General features: G+C 37.2%; 3 protein-coding genes and 1 non-coding gene across 7 annotated transcripts; 2 read left to right on the forward strand and 2 right to left on the reverse strand.

The window, feature by feature from the left end:
* Positions 1 to 253: 253 nt before the first annotated feature.
* Positions 254 to 3,469, reverse strand: LOC111470250 (transcription factor AS1-like). Of its 2 annotated transcripts, XM_023115804.1 has the most exons (3): positions 3,171 to 3,469; positions 2,243 to 2,604; positions 254 to 1,292 (listed from the first exon to the last, which is right to left on the reverse strand). In XM_023115804.1, the coding sequence occupies exon 3, from the start codon at positions 1,137 to 1,139 to the stop codon at positions 507 to 509; it is 633 nt and encodes a 210-aa protein (XP_022971572.1). In that variant the 5' UTR covers positions 1,140 to 1,292; positions 2,243 to 2,604; positions 3,171 to 3,469; the 3' UTR covers positions 254 to 506. The 2 variants fall into 2 exon arrangements, with proteins under 2 accessions (XP_022971572.1, XP_022971573.1); XM_023115805.1 differs by lacking the exon at positions 2,243 to 2,604.
* A 795-nt stretch (positions 3,470 to 4,264) lies between these two features.
* TRNAK-UUU lies at positions 4,265 to 4,337 on the forward strand. The gene has a single exon. It is a non-coding gene; the product is annotated as a tRNA-Lys (tRNA).
* Positions 4,338 to 5,279: 942 nt separating this feature from the next.
* LOC111470160 (scarecrow-like protein 9) lies at positions 5,280 to 8,735 on the forward strand. 2 transcript variants are annotated; one of them, XM_023115665.1, is made up of 2 exons: positions 5,280 to 7,513; positions 7,686 to 7,926. In XM_023115665.1, the coding sequence occupies exons 1-2, from the start codon at positions 5,782 to 5,784 to the stop codon at positions 7,802 to 7,804; spliced, it is 1,851 nt and encodes a 616-aa protein (XP_022971433.1). In that variant the 5' UTR covers positions 5,280 to 5,781; the 3' UTR covers positions 7,805 to 7,926. The 2 variants fall into 2 exon arrangements, with proteins under 2 accessions (XP_022971433.1, XP_022971432.1); XM_023115664.1 differs by adding an exon at positions 8,228 to 8,735 and having other exon boundaries at positions 5,285 to 8,144.
* A 1,651-nt stretch (positions 8,736 to 10,386) lies between these two features.
* Positions 10,387 to 12,536, reverse strand: LOC111470207. 2 transcript variants are annotated; one of them, XR_002714994.1, is made up of 9 exons: positions 12,425 to 12,536; positions 12,041 to 12,115; positions 11,890 to 11,955; positions 11,706 to 11,803; positions 11,501 to 11,626; positions 11,115 to 11,429; positions 10,968 to 11,033; positions 10,634 to 10,863; positions 10,387 to 10,592 (listed from the first exon to the last, which is right to left on the reverse strand). XR_002714994.1 is itself a non-coding variant. In XM_023115739.1 (8 exons), exons 2-8 carry the CDS (start codon positions 12,099 to 12,101, stop codon positions 10,711 to 10,713), a joined length of 885 nt encoding a protein of 294 aa, XP_022971507.1. In that variant the 5' UTR covers positions 12,102 to 12,115; positions 12,425 to 12,536; the 3' UTR covers positions 10,387 to 10,710. The 2 variants fall into 2 exon arrangements, 1 of the variants encoding a protein (XP_022971507.1); XM_023115739.1 differs by having other exon boundaries at positions 10,387 to 10,863.
* Positions 12,537 to 15,410: the final 2,874 nt, after the last annotated feature.

The raw sequence follows: 15,410 nt of genomic DNA on the forward strand, positions 1-15,410 counted from the left end.
AAATAGTAATAATAAACTTCATATTTCGTTCCTAACAGGCCAGGCCCATTTCACGTGTCCCTCAATTTATCTCTCTTTTTCTCTTTAATAATATTAAAATTTAACTTCAGATAATCGTTACTATCTTTATACCATTCTCTCCCGAAAATAAGCATTTAAAACATCATCTTAGAACACTGTCATGGGCTTTCAAAAAGTCTTTAAAACAACATAACGATACAAAGTAAATATTAAACTTGAAAAATGGCTCATACTACCCAATGGGTACCCTATTATTAGTCACACAATGCTGCGAGTATTTACTCTAATAATAACTCGTATTCGATTGTGAGAGCTCACATGATGTCCTATCAAAGTCGTTGCTACTCGAGCAAGAATTCATTACAACAAACTTCTGATTACAAAGCAAATATAGGACATTGATGCATGACTTGAGATGTCAATAGATATAAAAGGAGGGATTTCCCATGAAGAAATTCAAAGCCAATTCCAAAACTTTTGGTTTCTCACCTCCCACTGGACTCTGAAATTTTAGTTCTGCAACCCATGTGTTCAAGAAACTTAGTGAGGCTCAAGTGTTTTGCAGCCCATTGCTCAGCTAACTTCTGTTCTTTGGCCTCTGCATCTTTCCTCAACCCAGCCAATTGCTCCTTATACTCAGCTTCAATCCTCTCCAAAGCAATCTTCTCTTCTTCTCTAACAGCCTTCACTTTCCCTTCAACCTCCTCCATCTTTTGTCGAATTCGGGACGCCTTCTCTGATTCCAATTGCAACTCCTGTCTCCTTAACCTCCATGCCGTTTCCTTCTTGTGCGATGCCCAAGCACGGTGGCCCTCATCGAGCTCTCGGCAGCATTCGACGAGCTCTGAAGCGAAGAGGCTTCCACCACATGATGGCATGGTCATTTGAGGTGCTATGTTGCCTAACACAAGAGGCATGGTTTCTGGGATTCTCTCTGGCTGCTGCAGCCAGGGGATTGGAGAGTAGGCTGGAACTGTTGGGGAAGAGAGTGTTAAGGTGACGGACGGGGAAGGCGGTCGGAGCGATGAGCTGCTGTTGGAGTTTGAAAGCCATGGAGGAAGAGATGGTGGTGGCGTTGATGAATCAGTTTGAAGAAAGCCTCCATTGGAAGTGGCCATGAGGTAAGGTTCAAAGTAAGATTTCTATTCTATTCCTTCACAAATATAGAGCATCTCTGTACTCAGTGTTGAGTTCAAACCTCCAAGAACTAACCAATATTTTGTATGTGCATCATTTATAGGACTTACAAAGCTTACTACTTCACAGCATCTCTGAAAGGATTTCAAGATGTCATAAATATCATAAGAAGATGTTAAAATGGCAACAAATTTAAGGACAACTGACAATCAAACAACAAACAGCAACAAAACATGGTTTATGTAACAGCTCAACCACACCATCTACAAATATTGTCCCCTTTAGACTTTTCTTTCTGAACTTTCCCTCAAGGTTTTAAAATGTGTGTACTAGGGAGAAGTTTCCACATCCTTATAGGGAATGTTTTTTGTTCTCCTCTCTAACTGGGGTAGGATCTCATAATCCACCCCACTTGGAGGCCTAACGACTTTCGCAGGCACATCGGAGTGATAATATTTGTAACAGCTTAGCAGATATGTCCTTTTCGGGCTTCACCTCAAGGTTTTTAAAATAAGTCTACTCAAAAGAGGTTTACACACCCTTATAAAGAATGTTTCGTTCTCCTCTCCAACTGACGTCAAATCTCAAAGTTCTTCATAAATGCCTGAACATATAAACCTCAACCAAACAAGAAATCAGACATAAACAGTCATAAGAACAGGAAGAATCTGGGAATTTGCAACGCTGGAAATTGCCCATGAACTCAAACAGAGAACAAAAAGAAGATAATAAGCATCCACAAGGAAATCATTTCATACAAGTAGGCATATATAAAAAAGTAATACAAATGGAACTTCTTTAAAAGGTTCAACAAACCAAACCCGTTTGAACATTACCCCAAAAACTGCCCTTCATCCAAGAAAATTCAGCAAAACTTAGCAGAATTAAACAAGGAAAGCGACCCAGAATTCCCATTCTTCGAAGCAACAGAGATAGCAGAAGAAAAAAAGGATTAAAGGCATCATCACATAGCCATCAGAACTCTTTTCTCACAAGGGACTGCACTCAAAGTCCTTAAAGAACACATCGAACAAGAAAACAGACACAAGAAATATGAAAAGCCAAAAGAGAGATGAGTGCATACACTGATAGTGGTAAGTACGAGCCTCCTCAGCAAAACAGAACCAATTCAGTGGAAACAAAGAGAGAAAAGGAACAAAGGGCAGAAACCCAGTTCTGTAGAAGCCACAAAAGGGAGAGAGAATTGAAGGATGGAGGATAATGGAATTGGAAAAGGCGAATGTGAAGAGAAAAGGAAGAAATATAAGGAAGAGAGAGAGAAGGGGGCTGAGAAAGAGGCCAAAGAAGAGAGGGAAAGGGCTAGCAGTGGGTGTTCCACTGAGGCACAGCCACAGCAGCATTAGCTCTCGTTTAGTCACTGTTCCATATATATGTATAAAGCCAGAGGGGACGATTGAGACAGAGCGAAACAGCTGAGGATCAGAGCTGCAGAGAGAGAGAAAGGGTAAGAGAGTGGGTGTTGCTTGGCATTTAATGCTGCCAAGAGGTTTCAGCGCTTAACCTTCAAATCTTTCACGCTTAGATCAAATAAGAATTTGAACCTTAGCAAACTATATGCCTTTAACCAGTCTGGTACACAAACGTTTTCAGCTTTTGAATTTGAACATACTAATACCAGAAACACAAAGATTCTACTGTTTTTTTCTTCTCTCCTTTACACACTGTCTAATTCTATACAAGTTTCTTAGAGCACATTAAAAGGACCAGAGAATAATTCATGTATTTCTACGCAAGAATAGTAATAAAGATCAAATAGATGATGGGATGTTTCGATAATTGAATATTATTGAAACTAAAACTTAAATTTCCACATGGAATGAGACAAGCAATGAGCATAGTTCAAGATTCAAATCATTTCTAAAGCTTATTATGATCCAAATTTGAATAATCCAACATGGAAACGTGAATCGGAGCAGAGTGAATGAGGCAGGCAGGTAGGGCTAAAGCTTAAGAAGCTAAAAGAAGTAGAAGGGTTTAACCTAGAGACGAACCTGAGCGTCCATCAGGGCGGAGTCAGAGTGGGAAGAAGAAGACAATCGTTCACCGGTGGGCCTCCAAAAGTGCGAATTCTAAAGCTCTGACGTCAAAAAAGAGGAACCCTAGAAAGAGAAACTGAAATGCAGTGGGTGAGGATGTTTGAGAGGGTGGACTGTAGTCCGGGTTTCGCGGCCCGAGGTGACGGAGTTTGATGGAGACTCGACCTTCCTTCCTCTGCGGCTGCTGCAGTCGTCCTTCCCTCTCCCCGCAACTTCGTCAGTGATGCGTTACGTCTCGTTATCTTCTCCACCCCCCCCCCCCCCCCCCCCCCCCCCCCCCCCCCCCCCCCCCCCCCCCCCCCCCCCCCCCCCCCCCCCCCCCCCCCCCCCCCCCCCCCCCCCCCACCCCATCGCTGCCCCACCCCACCTTCCAGTCTCCTCTCCTTCTAGTTCTTCCCCCCTTTCCCATTTCTTCAACTATTCTTCATCATTTAATGCTTACTTACCTCTACGTGATTTCATTTTTCTGAAACGATTGGAAAACGGGGAAAAAAGCAGCCTATGATTAACCAAATTGAATGACAAATAAAAGGGGGAATCTATGAAAATAGTGATTCAAAAGAAAAGGAAAAAGGAAAAAAGGGATTTGATGTTTCAAAGCTACCGTGAAATTGAGGGGGATCCTCTTGTTCGACCAAATGCCAGTCGCAGTCTGCAAAAGCTGAATTCTCGAAAGCGACACTCACGTCCTTCCCCAATCACTAGCCGGAGATTCGCCGGCGCCGGTCAGTGCCCAACCCAAAGATGAATTATTAGAGAGTTCACATCCAAGTGATACTCAGATTAAAATTAACCGTTTAAAAAATGAAAAAAAATATATTTCTAATAAATATCAGATTTTTTTTTTTATTTTGTGTTAATATTTGTTCATAATTTTAAATTTTAATTAATATATTAAAACACAAAATTAAATCTAAGAATATCGTTTATAAAATTTAGAAATCTATTATCCATTAAAAATTTACTTTAAAAATTTTAAAATCTATTATCAGTATCTTCCCTACTTTTTTTTTTTACTTATTGTTACTGATAAACATTCTAAACGTGTAGCCGTCTTAGCTCAGCCGGTAGAGCGCGTGGCTTTTAACCACGTGGTCGTGGGTTCGATTCCCACAGACGGCGATTTTTCTATGGATCTTAATGCCTGGTTTGGTATTTGTGTTACTGCTGAGAACTGGCCCTGGAGATCGTCCTGGACGATCGATCTCACCCTAAGTTGCTGTTCGGTGATGACACGTGGAATTTTTGGATTTATAAAAGGGCCCCACCCAATTAAAATGTTAAATCTATCCCTACAACTTTTCTTCATTTAATTTCAACATTTTCTTTTTGTAGGGTTCAGTTCTAAGGGCAATAACGTCTTTTCATTTAATTAAAAAGAGAAAATATTTATAAATTCAATAATTTCAATAGAAGCAAGACCTATACAAATCAATACTAAAATAAAAGTTAACCATCAAATAAAAATATGTAAAAATTCACAAATTTCAATTTAAAATTAATTTTAGTGTCATTTTTATGAGAAATACCCATGCATTGAACGGTGTAGATTTCAAAATCCACCGATTTTATTTTCAAAGCTATCTTATTTTCGTGTGGGTGTGATAGGTGCGATGCATTGAACGGTGCAGATTCAATCGGCTTGAATCATAGCTGTGGGTAAGTTCCAAAAACAACCGAATCCGGTTCGCGCCGAACCGGCAAATGCGGTTAAGTTGAAACAGGGTCAACCTACGGAGGACGTGCACTTTACTGGAGACTTTTCAACTTTCTCTTCATCTCATTGGCTCCTTTTGTGGGGCCGACTACAGCCAATCTATTCCACGTTCCGACACGTGCTGACTGTGGTCCCCATCCACTTTTTATGTCAGGGGTATTTTAGTAACCTTCATACTTAATGCGGGTTGACGTGGAATAATTTGACACGTCTCGCACTGTGAATGGAGGATTTTTCGGTAATGCAAATAGCTTTCACATGTTTATTAGGAAAATACGGGAATTATCGGTAATTTTCATCAGGGCAACTGGCTGAGCCGGTGTGATTGGAATCGACGGCTAGGATTGGTCTTCGAACCTCGGCGACTTTTTTTGGCATCATCGCAGCTTCAGATGAACCAGCGGGGGAGTCTTGGCTAATTTTATTCACAGAGACGAAGCTTTTAGTCGGAACTCGAATTCTCTACCTTTCATTTGGCTTCTCTATCCTTCTCTCTAAGCTAGGGTTTCTGTGAGGTACGCATTTGTTTCCTTTACTGAAAGCAAAGCTTATTAAGTACCTTTACAGTTTCTGTGATCGTTCTCCTCCTATGCATGTTTGAAATTGGTATCGATTATTTGAGAACTTCATTTGAATAATTGATAATTTGAGTTTCTAGTATCGATATCTGTCTGTTTTTCCAGCTACTCCGGTGATCATATTTACTAGGAGCTGGTTATATTCGGAAGCTTGATTACTGAATTGCTGAGGGTTTTTTTTTTTTTTTGCTTTTTGGGGGGCGGGGAGGGAGTGGGTTTAAGTTTTGTGTTTCTTAGGATTTTTCACTGTTAGATTAATCGCAGCTTTGAAATGGATCCACGCCTTAGACGACATGGTGGTTCCATGAACGGAATTCTTTTAGATAATGGTTCTTTTTTGGTTCAATCACAAGAGGATGGTATAGGGTCTATATTTCAGAATACCATTATGAGTCATAGCTTCCAAGAATTTGATTGCCTTCCTCCTGATCCATCACCGAGTACTATAGCCTCAAGTTCCAGCGTTATCACCTCATCTTCGAATGATGCGAGTCACGAGGAGGATTATCTGGAAGATTGCGATTTTTCTGATGCTGTTTTGAGATTTATAAATCAGATTCTCATGGAAGAAGATATGGAGGACAAGACTTGCATGCTACAAGATTCTTTGGATCTTCAAGCCGCTGAGAAACCATTCTACGAGGTTCTCGGGAAAAAGTATCCTCCTTCCCCGGAGCCAAATAGATCTCTGGGCAATCAATACAGTGATAGCTTCAATGAAGAACTTTGTGGAGATAGTAGTAATTACCTGATTGGTTACAATAATACTTCTTATTATGGTGATGATAACGCTTTTGAAACTCAGAGTGGAGATGTGTTTCGAATCAGAAGCACCTTAGGTGATACTATTTCTCCATCATCTAATAGCTCCTCAAATAGGATAGTTAATGGGGCTGATGGGTGGGTGGACTTCTCGAATAATGCAATTCGAATCCCTGAGCCTAACAACAGAAGCCAATCTATTTGGCAGTTCCAAAAAGGGCTTGAAGAGGCTAGCAAATTTTTACCCGGTGGAAACAACCTGTGTCTTGATTTTGAGGGAAACGAGTCAGCAACTCAGGGTTTGGATGAGGGAACGTGCCAGATGTATGTGAAGGCTGCAAGAAATGATCAGAGGAAGACTTTGTCACTTGAGTCACGAATTAGAAAGAATCTGCATGATGAGGATGGAGATTTGGAAGAAGAGAGAAGCAGCAAGCAAGCAGCTATATCTACCGAGTCAACCTTGCGATCTAAGATGTTTGATATTGTGTTGCTTTGTAGTGCAGGGGAGGGGCACGATCGGTTAGTTTCATTTCGACAGGAATTACGGAATGCTAAAATCAAAAGCATGCTGCAGACTGGGCAACTAAAGGAGTCTAATGGTGGGAGAGGTCGTCGGAAGAAGCAAAGTGGGAAAAAGGAGGTTGTGGATTTGAGAACTCTTCTGATTAGCTGTGCTCAAGCTGTTGCAGCTGATGACCATAGGAATGCTAGTGAGCTTCTAAAGCAGGTCAGGCAACATGCTTCTCCCTTTGGAGATGGAAATCAGAGACTGGCCAGTTGTTTTGCCGATGGTCTGGAGGCACGCTTGGCAGGTACTGGTAGCCAAATTTACAAAGGTCTAATTAATAAAAGAACATCTGCTGCTGATGTTTTGAAAGCCTATCACCTGTATCTTGCGGCCTGCCCATTTAGGAAGATCTCTAATTTTACTTCAAACAGGACTACAATGATTGCTTCTGAGAATGCAACTAAGCTTCACGTCATAGATTTTGGTATTCTTTATGGTTTTCAGTGGCCTACTTTAATCCAGAGACTGTCATGGAGAAAAGGTGGACCTCCAAAGCTTCGGATTACTGGAATAGAATTTCCCCAGCCTGGCTTCCGTCCAGCAGAGAGAGTTGAGGAGACAGGCCGTCGGTTGGAAGCCTATGCAGAGACTTTTAATGTGCCATTTGAGTATAATGCCATAGCAAAAAAATGGGAAACTATTACAGTTGAAGATCTCAATATCGATCAGGGTGAGTTCATAGTTGTTAATTGTTTGTATCGAGCTAAAAATTTGCTTGAGGAGAGTGTTGCTACAGAGAGTCCTAGAAATACTGTTCTTAGATTGATACACAAAATTAATCCTAACTTATTCATCACTGGCGTTGTCAATGGGGCATACAATGCTCCTTTCTTCGTTACCAGATTTCGAGAGGCCTTGTTTCACTTTTCTGCTATCTTTGATACGCTTGAAACTGTTGTACCTCGTGAGGATTGGGAGAGAATGCTATTGGAGAGAGAGATCTTTGGTAGGGAGGCTTTAAACGTTATAGCATGTGAGGGATGGGAGAGAGTGGAAAGACCAGAAACATACAAGCAATGGCAATTCCGGATCATGAGGGCTGGATTTGAGCAACTTCCTTTTCATCCTGAGATTTTTGAGAGGGCTGTTGAAAAGGTGCGGTCAAGTTACCACAGAGATTTTTTGATTGATGAAGATAGTAAATGGATACTTCAGGGATGGAAAGGTCGAATTATATATGCCATCTCTGCATGGAAACCTACTCAAGAGTGAACATGATGATGGAATTGTGCTGATCAGGGCTGCAAGTGTCTTTTGGCTCTTTGATATTCAGTCAAATGAGATTGCTCCAGGACCAAGGGGTAATATTACTCCCCTGTTTTTTTTAACTTAGTTTTCAATAATCCACCTCTAGTCACCACTAATTATTGTCCTAATATAACAGGTTAACTGTGGAGCTGTTTCGAATTTGAAATTAAGTGTCGCGAAAGGCTCCAATGCGCCCTGCATAGGATTTTGTTAGACAGAATCAACGAGGAGACTTCTTCCCTCCCTAGATAGACAATCTATATTTTAGCAATGTCTTTTCAGTTGGAGAATCAACAAGGCTAAGACATGTCAGGCTTCAACGTCATTTGATCCCTAAGCCGCAGGTATAAATACAAAACCATTTTTTTTTTTCTTTTTTGTCTGATCTGTTTTTGTCTTGAGAGTGTTCTTCAAAAGAAGATATGAACCTCTCTTCTCCCAAGTGCCCAGAGTTTTGTTCTCTTCCAATTGAATCTCAATAAAGATCTGTTTCCTCATAGACCTATAGAAACCATTCTGAAACCTCTGTTTGTTTCTCCTTTTCTTTTCTTAATAGCAGAAAGGAGAAACATATTTGAGTATTATATAGCCAACTTGACGTATGGTAAGATATTATATATAGCATATTTGAGTATTGTTTAGGAGGGAAAGTGAGGTGAATTATTATCTTCTCCCACCTATGAGGGCTCTGTTTTCTTTGAGCTAAACCCAATATTGCTGTTGTGGGGACCTTTGTCGTAGCCTAGTTTGGAGAGGGGAACATGGACCCGATTGGCATGCAATTTCTTGAATAATGAGCCATACTTTCCCAAAAGGAGTGGAAAAGAAGACCCATAATTAGTCTTTTGTGAATGATGAGAAATTGATGCCATTTTCAGGGCTCTTCCAGCAGCCAAGCCAACTCAACCCATGTTCTTAATCCTTCATTGGCTCCCTGAATCTCTTTTTGCCATTCTTTAATGAAATAGAATCTCTCCCCTTTCTAATGACTACCTGAATACCCTCATTTTTAAAAGTTTTAAAGCTAAATATACCAGATTGTCCCTAATAGTTTAGCTAATTCTTAGTTTAGTACCTGATCTTCTGGAAGAGCTTCTCAAGACTCATAGAATTGTTTTGTTTGTTTACCTTTAGGCCCTCCATTTTTTCTTTTATTAAAAAAAAACTTAGGATTCATATGTACCCAAAATTAAATTAGCTGTTACAAGTGGGGGCGAGTGGTGTACTAGGACACATAAAAATTAACTGATTAATTTTAAGATTTATTAAAAATATAAAACAAAATTAAATTTGAGTATTATTTAAAAATAATGTAAGAAGAGAGTAAATGGAAAGGGGCTAATTTCAAGGCCACCACCATTGTCATATACTCTTCTAAAGCTTCAATCTCGATGAAGATGGATCATACTTGCCAAACCCAAGGAGACAAATAAGGTAGGTTAAGCTCTAAGGTCAACCCATAGGTTCCCTACGTGGCCTAATGAAGATGGCCCAATTATTTTTAGGGTCTAAACCGAATAAAATATAAGTTAAATTGTCGTTTCCTAAACTTTAGAAAATATCTTTTAAAATTTTAAAATTTTTAATTTTATATTTACTCAAAAATATCATTCAAATTCCTAAATTATCCTCACTCAACATCCACGATGGTTCCTAACACCGAGTCTTCTTTACATACTTTGTTTTCATTCACGTATTTTCTAACAGCTCACCCAATATATAGAATTGCTCTTAGCAAACCACCACTAATTTTAAAGTTCCTAGATTTGAGTCATCGAAAAGCAAACTACCATTTTAAGTTTTTCTTAATCATTTTATCCTTAGGATCAGTCTCATTCGAATGTGGTCCCAATTCATTCGCATACTCCAATATATTTTTGAAAGTTAATATGCTTTTCCTTCTGCATACCAAATATGGAAATCCCTTCATTGAACTTAATCGTTCATTCATTCCATCATACAAAACTTTTTAGGTCCAATTACTAAAATGGACATTTTGATATTTAACCTTTACCCTAAAGTCATGATTGCAAATACACACAATTATTTGGAAATGATTTGAAGAAGTTACATTGAATCTAAATGAAATGGATATTATGATGATAAACCATCCAAATCTTGAAAGATCATATGCTTAATCAATTTGCCATATCAACCAAATTGAATTGATTTTAGAGCTAGATATTTCAATGTTTATCTAAGTAAATAAATAATTATATGATGATAAAACTTTAGTGAAATGACAATTATTTAATTTTTATATATATCTTTTCATCTGTCATAACAAGATCCATGTGAACTACAACCATGCAAAACATGGTGGCAATGAACTTTAATGGATAGAAAACTTGTGGAATACAAAAATGGATAACTACCTAACTTTAGTCCATTAACTTTTAAATTTAGCGACGAACAAAATAGATTTTTGATTTAATTTTTGGTCGAGATTACATTGAAGAACACTTTACTTATTTACAACACATTTCCCCATAACATATACAATTTTTTTTTTTTTTTTTTTTTTTTTTTTTTTTTTTTTTTTTTTTTTTTTTTTGTTTATTTCATTGATTTCTTTTGTGGGGTTTAAGGTTTGAAGAACATAACAAGGATGTTATGATTCTAAGCTGTGACTGATGTTTCAACTGTAACTTTGCCAGCAATACCCATTTCTGATTTGATTTCAACGTTCCAAAGCTCTGGAATTCCTTCCCTAAGGTTGTGGATGCTTTCCAACGCATAATCTGCTCCTTTAACTCTCTGTGAAGTGCCAATCTATGGTACACCACCAAAAAAAGATGAACAAATTAGCCAAAAATCTCTCGAACTTCATCACAAACTGGCCTTTGATTCCTCTATACGAACACGAAATCCCTTACCAAGACGGTGTCGAGCCCGACTCGCTTCCCGGCTTGTATGTTTCGGACACTGTCTTCAAAGAAGAGCTGAAAAGAGCAAAAGGAACAGATTAAGCTAAAGGGCTAAGCTCAGAGAAGAGTGACATGGTTTTGTTCATTTCTTCTTACGGTTCTTTGAGCGCCTGCAATTTTGAGAGCCCTTTCAATGGCAGCTTCTGATGGTTTACAAATTATGGGAGTTTTTGGTAACTCCACCCCAGGATTTGGCTGAAGAAAATGACCAATAATGTCAAAGATTTCCGACCCAGATGGGGCTGTCGGATTGGATCCAAGAAACTCAAGCTCATCATCTTCATCGGCTGAAACAAAGTTCTTGTTGGTCGGATTCAGTGTTTCAAAGCAAATAATCCCTTCAAAACAGTCCTCTAATCCAAGCCTTTTTAGAACTTCAACTGAATGGATCTTATCAGCATTTGTAAAGATCTATTCAAGCACAAAAACGAGAAAAAATCAGACAAAAGAACCTAAGAATCAAAGAAAACACAAATACTTACAACTTTTCTATAAGGTAAGCTCAGCAGAAGACTCCTAAGAACAGGATCAGGTTTAAGGTTGTCATAAGGAAGTCTTCCATGAACAAAGCTATGATACTCATCATAATCAAACTCATACCCAATTGCCTAAAAAGAAACCCCAATTAGTCGTCGAATTATTCTAAACTTTTAAGCATTTTGAAAACTGGGTATCTGTTCTTTATACCCTAAGACCAGCCATGGTTGTTCCATAGTTCTTGTACAGTAAATTGCAGAGGTCAGCGATTTTGCTTGGCTCTATACCCAGTTTCTCAACCATATAATCTACAAAAGAACAGTAAGAACATCAAGAACATCAAGAAACTGATTGTTTCAATGGGAAATTCAGGCTAAAAGCTTTGTAATCTTACCTTTGATGTTCTGTAAACAGGCAGCTGCAATGCCAGTACTCAAGGGATACAGAGTATCATCCAAATCTAGACACACATTTGAAAAGAACTATGAATTTCCAAAGCAAAAACTAAGAACAAAGATGATCATAGGAAAAGAATCAGTTCTCACCAAACAGAAGACAATCATATTTTGCTCTCTGAGCCTGTCTAAACCGATTCTCGTATTCCATTTTGATTAGAAATCCTATCAAGAACAACAAAGAAACGTGAAAATGAATTCATTAAGCCAGAATCATTACATATTCTCATCAGATTTCAAGATCTTAATGGGTTGTTTAAGAATGTATGAGAAAATGGCCTCTGATCATCCGTTGGTTCATGGTTATTTAACGATTTGCAGCCACAAAACCAGACCATTTTCACCAAATATAAGTTCATATTCAATCAAAAGTTCAAGAACTCCAAAACCCCATCAAAACCCAGAAACGAAATCGAAATTAAGAGATGAAAGAAGCAAAATCAGGCAAACCCATGATGAAAAAAGTAGGCTTACCAAATAGGGAAGAGCAATGAGGAAGAAAGAAGCTTTGAACGAGAGGTAAACAAAGCTTCTAAGAGAGGGGATGAAGAATGGAGCGAGTGGGGGAGGAAGTCGAGGGGGTTGAAGAGGTTTATATAGGCGAAGGGAAAGGGGAAAGGGGAAAGGAGGGATTTATTAGTTTTTAATCTCGAGTTAATCACGTTTAATTAACGATGAATTAAAGAAAGTGGTGGGAAAAACAGGGGGAGTCCGGTTTCCCTGTACTTTCTGGACTTGGGTTTGTCCTTTTTGGTCCTTTACCGTCCAGTGCTTCCCACCCCAGTTCGAACCTCCCATTATCAAATCTGGGTTCTGTATTTTATGCCCTTTTATGCTTACGTGGACCAATTATAATTAATTCTCTACTCTTTTTTTTCTTTTTTTTTTTTTTACTTCTAAACCTAAAAAAAATTTATATGAAAAGGGATTTCTTCCTATCACAATCCAAATCAATTTTGGGAGCGTACAAGGGTAAAAAGGTAATTTTCACTAAAATTATTCTTTTTTGGCGGAAAAAAATGAAGGCATGCGAGTTTTTCACAATTCTACCATTTTTTTTTTTTTGTTTAATTTGATGAAATTAAAAATTTACTATGTATAGGTAAAAATTATTATTATTTATTTCCTAAGAAACATTAAAACAAATGGATGTTTACTATTTTAAATATTTTCAATACAATTTTGTCAACATCAATGTTTAAAACATTAGTCGTTTAATATTTTGAATATAATTTTCTTATTTAACATTTTTTTTTAAGAAAAATGTGACCTTTATTTATATATATTTATAATAAAACTAACGAATAATTTTAGAGTGTGCAACTCGATCGTATGGAGATCGAGTGTCACACAATTCATTACATAAACAATACAATACCAATCATTATATTAAATTTTTAAAGATTAAATTGTCGGTTTCTAATATTAAAAAAAAAAAACACATGAATTTTTACAAATTGGTTGAACATTTGTGGAGGTTACATGATCCATCACACGATACAATCCATAGATCCTAAAGTAAACGAAAAGGGGACATAATCATGTCATCTACTTTCTTCACTTGTGATCAACATTGATTCCATTCATCTTTTTCAAATATCATAAACAAAATGTTAAATCAAACGGTCGGTAAAAGTTTTAAACTATAGAGCTTTGAAATGGGTTTTTTGTTTCATCGAGATAATTACTCCTAACACTTGGTGGCCATTAATGCATCAAATTGTTGCGTACTATGTTTATAGCTTCCATGTCTTTTATTTCGTACCAATAATGTTCCTCTCTTTTATGGATATATCAAATAAAATAAAATAAAAATATTTTTAATTCAAATATATTGATGGGTACTTTTTTAAAATTAAAAAAAAATAGAATGGAGGTAGAAATTCCACGTCAGAATTTCTGATTTTTTTTTCCCACCAATTATTGAGAGAAATAAAAAAATGCAATAAATAATTAGGGAATTAAATGTTAAAAAAAATCATACCAAAATGGTAGAACGATTAGAAGGGTTTGGGCCCTCAATTTTGGCACCAAAATAGACGACAAAATGTAATGCAAAAATGATATCATTTATTGGCGATGGTTTCTTGTTCAATACGCCCTGCAAATATATCACCTTTCTCCATCCTATTTTCTATTTTAATCCCTTTTATACATTTCCTTTCTTCCTTTAATCAAATCTTTTAAGTTATCGTGACGTTTTAAATTTATAACAGTTACGTATATTCAGTTATTTCTTATAATTTCACCATTCATTTCCGTTCATCCGTGTAATTTATGCATTCAAAAACACGATAAGGGTAGTTCAGTAATAGAGTAATAACCGAGGGGTTTTTAGCAAGAACGGGATAAGGGTAGGAAGGAGAGTTGGAATTATTAATAACCTAACGAAAATGATGAGTCAAATATATTGTGTATCATAGATCAACGACACTACGACCCCCATGAGAGAGAAATTAATTCATTATTCAAACCATACATCATCAAATTTCAACACCAATTTTCAATAATTTCACGATGTCTATCGCTTTATTTTTTTAATCCTTACGTTTGAATGTTGTTTGATCAATTTTATAAAACATAGAGGGAGGCCGAACCATGCAAGGATGGAAAAAGTAGAAAACTCTTTTAATGGTGGGTGACATATCTTTTTATTCACGTCTTTTTCTCGTTGCTTAATTTTAGGGAGATATTTTCAAAATTTATTGTCGAGATAGAGACATTTTTCTCTATGCTTGTCGCTATTAGAACTACCGAAAAGAATTTTCGTGATTTGTTCATAACTTACCTCTTTTTGCACTGCACGATTTCGAATGACGGTTCCAAACCTAGGATTGAACCGATCCTAAGTTTAGAAATTTCGTGTAGAGTTTGATGATGTGTATAATATACGATTCATCGTAATAATAAAATGAGATTAAAAATCACATATAAACCCCTATGAAAGGTACATAGATTCTTTAGGGATCTATTTTTTGGGCAAGCAAAACAAGAAGAAAATAATTGAATAATTAATATATTATATTATTTTTATTTTTGTTATAAAAAATTGAAAAAGGGAGAAAGGTGATGGAATTGCTCTGCTGGGTCTTATTAAAGAACAATTTTCCAACTCTTTCTCTCAATTATATGAACCATTTGGGCTGGCTGTGACCACGACTTTATATTATAAACATTATAATTTATATGGTTTATGTTAATAATGCATATTATTGCTGACTTTGTTTGGTTGACTTGTTCGAAAGATACATCAACGGATATAATTCAAATCTATTCTTCCGATTCTATTTTTTTTCAATAAGCATCTTCAATTGTGATATATGGAGCGGGGTAAGGGTCGTTTCATTTCTTGGCTTTAAATAGTTAGTTTAGATCGTTTTTTGGCAAACGGAACGAGATCTAAAAAAAACTAGTTTTGGTGAGTTTATGGCATGTGGCGTGAGTTAAACCGTCTTTAAAA

This window comes from Cucurbita maxima, unplaced genomic scaffold, assembly GCF_002738345.1.
Source record: "Cucurbita maxima cultivar Rimu unplaced genomic scaffold, Cmax_1.0 Cma_Scf00043, whole genome shotgun sequence".
NCBI classification, from domain to species: Eukaryota; Viridiplantae; Streptophyta; class Magnoliopsida; order Cucurbitales; family Cucurbitaceae; genus Cucurbita; species Cucurbita maxima.

Excerpts from the sequence above, each read along its gene's own strand:
- LOC111470160 (XM_023115664.1), top strand. The coding sequence starts at position 5,782 with ATGGATCCACGCCTTAGACGACATGGTGGTTCCATGAACGGAATTCTT.
- LOC111470207 (XM_023115739.1), bottom strand. The coding sequence starts at position 12,101 with ATGGAATACGAGAATCGGTTTAGACAGGCTCAGAGAGCAAAATATGAT. Across the intron at positions 11,956-12,040 it reads ATATGATTGTCTTCTGTTTG|ATTTGGATGATACTCTGTAT; the intron begins GTGAGAACTGAT and ends ATGTGTGTCTAG. Across the intron at positions 11,430-11,500 it reads GCTTACCTTATAGAAAAGTT|ATCTTTACAAATGCTGATAA; the intron begins GTAAGTATTTGT and ends GTGCTTGAATAG.
- LOC111470250 (XM_023115805.1), bottom strand. The coding sequence starts at position 1,139 with ATGGCCACTTCCAATGGAGGCTTTCTTCAAACTGATTCATCAACGCCA.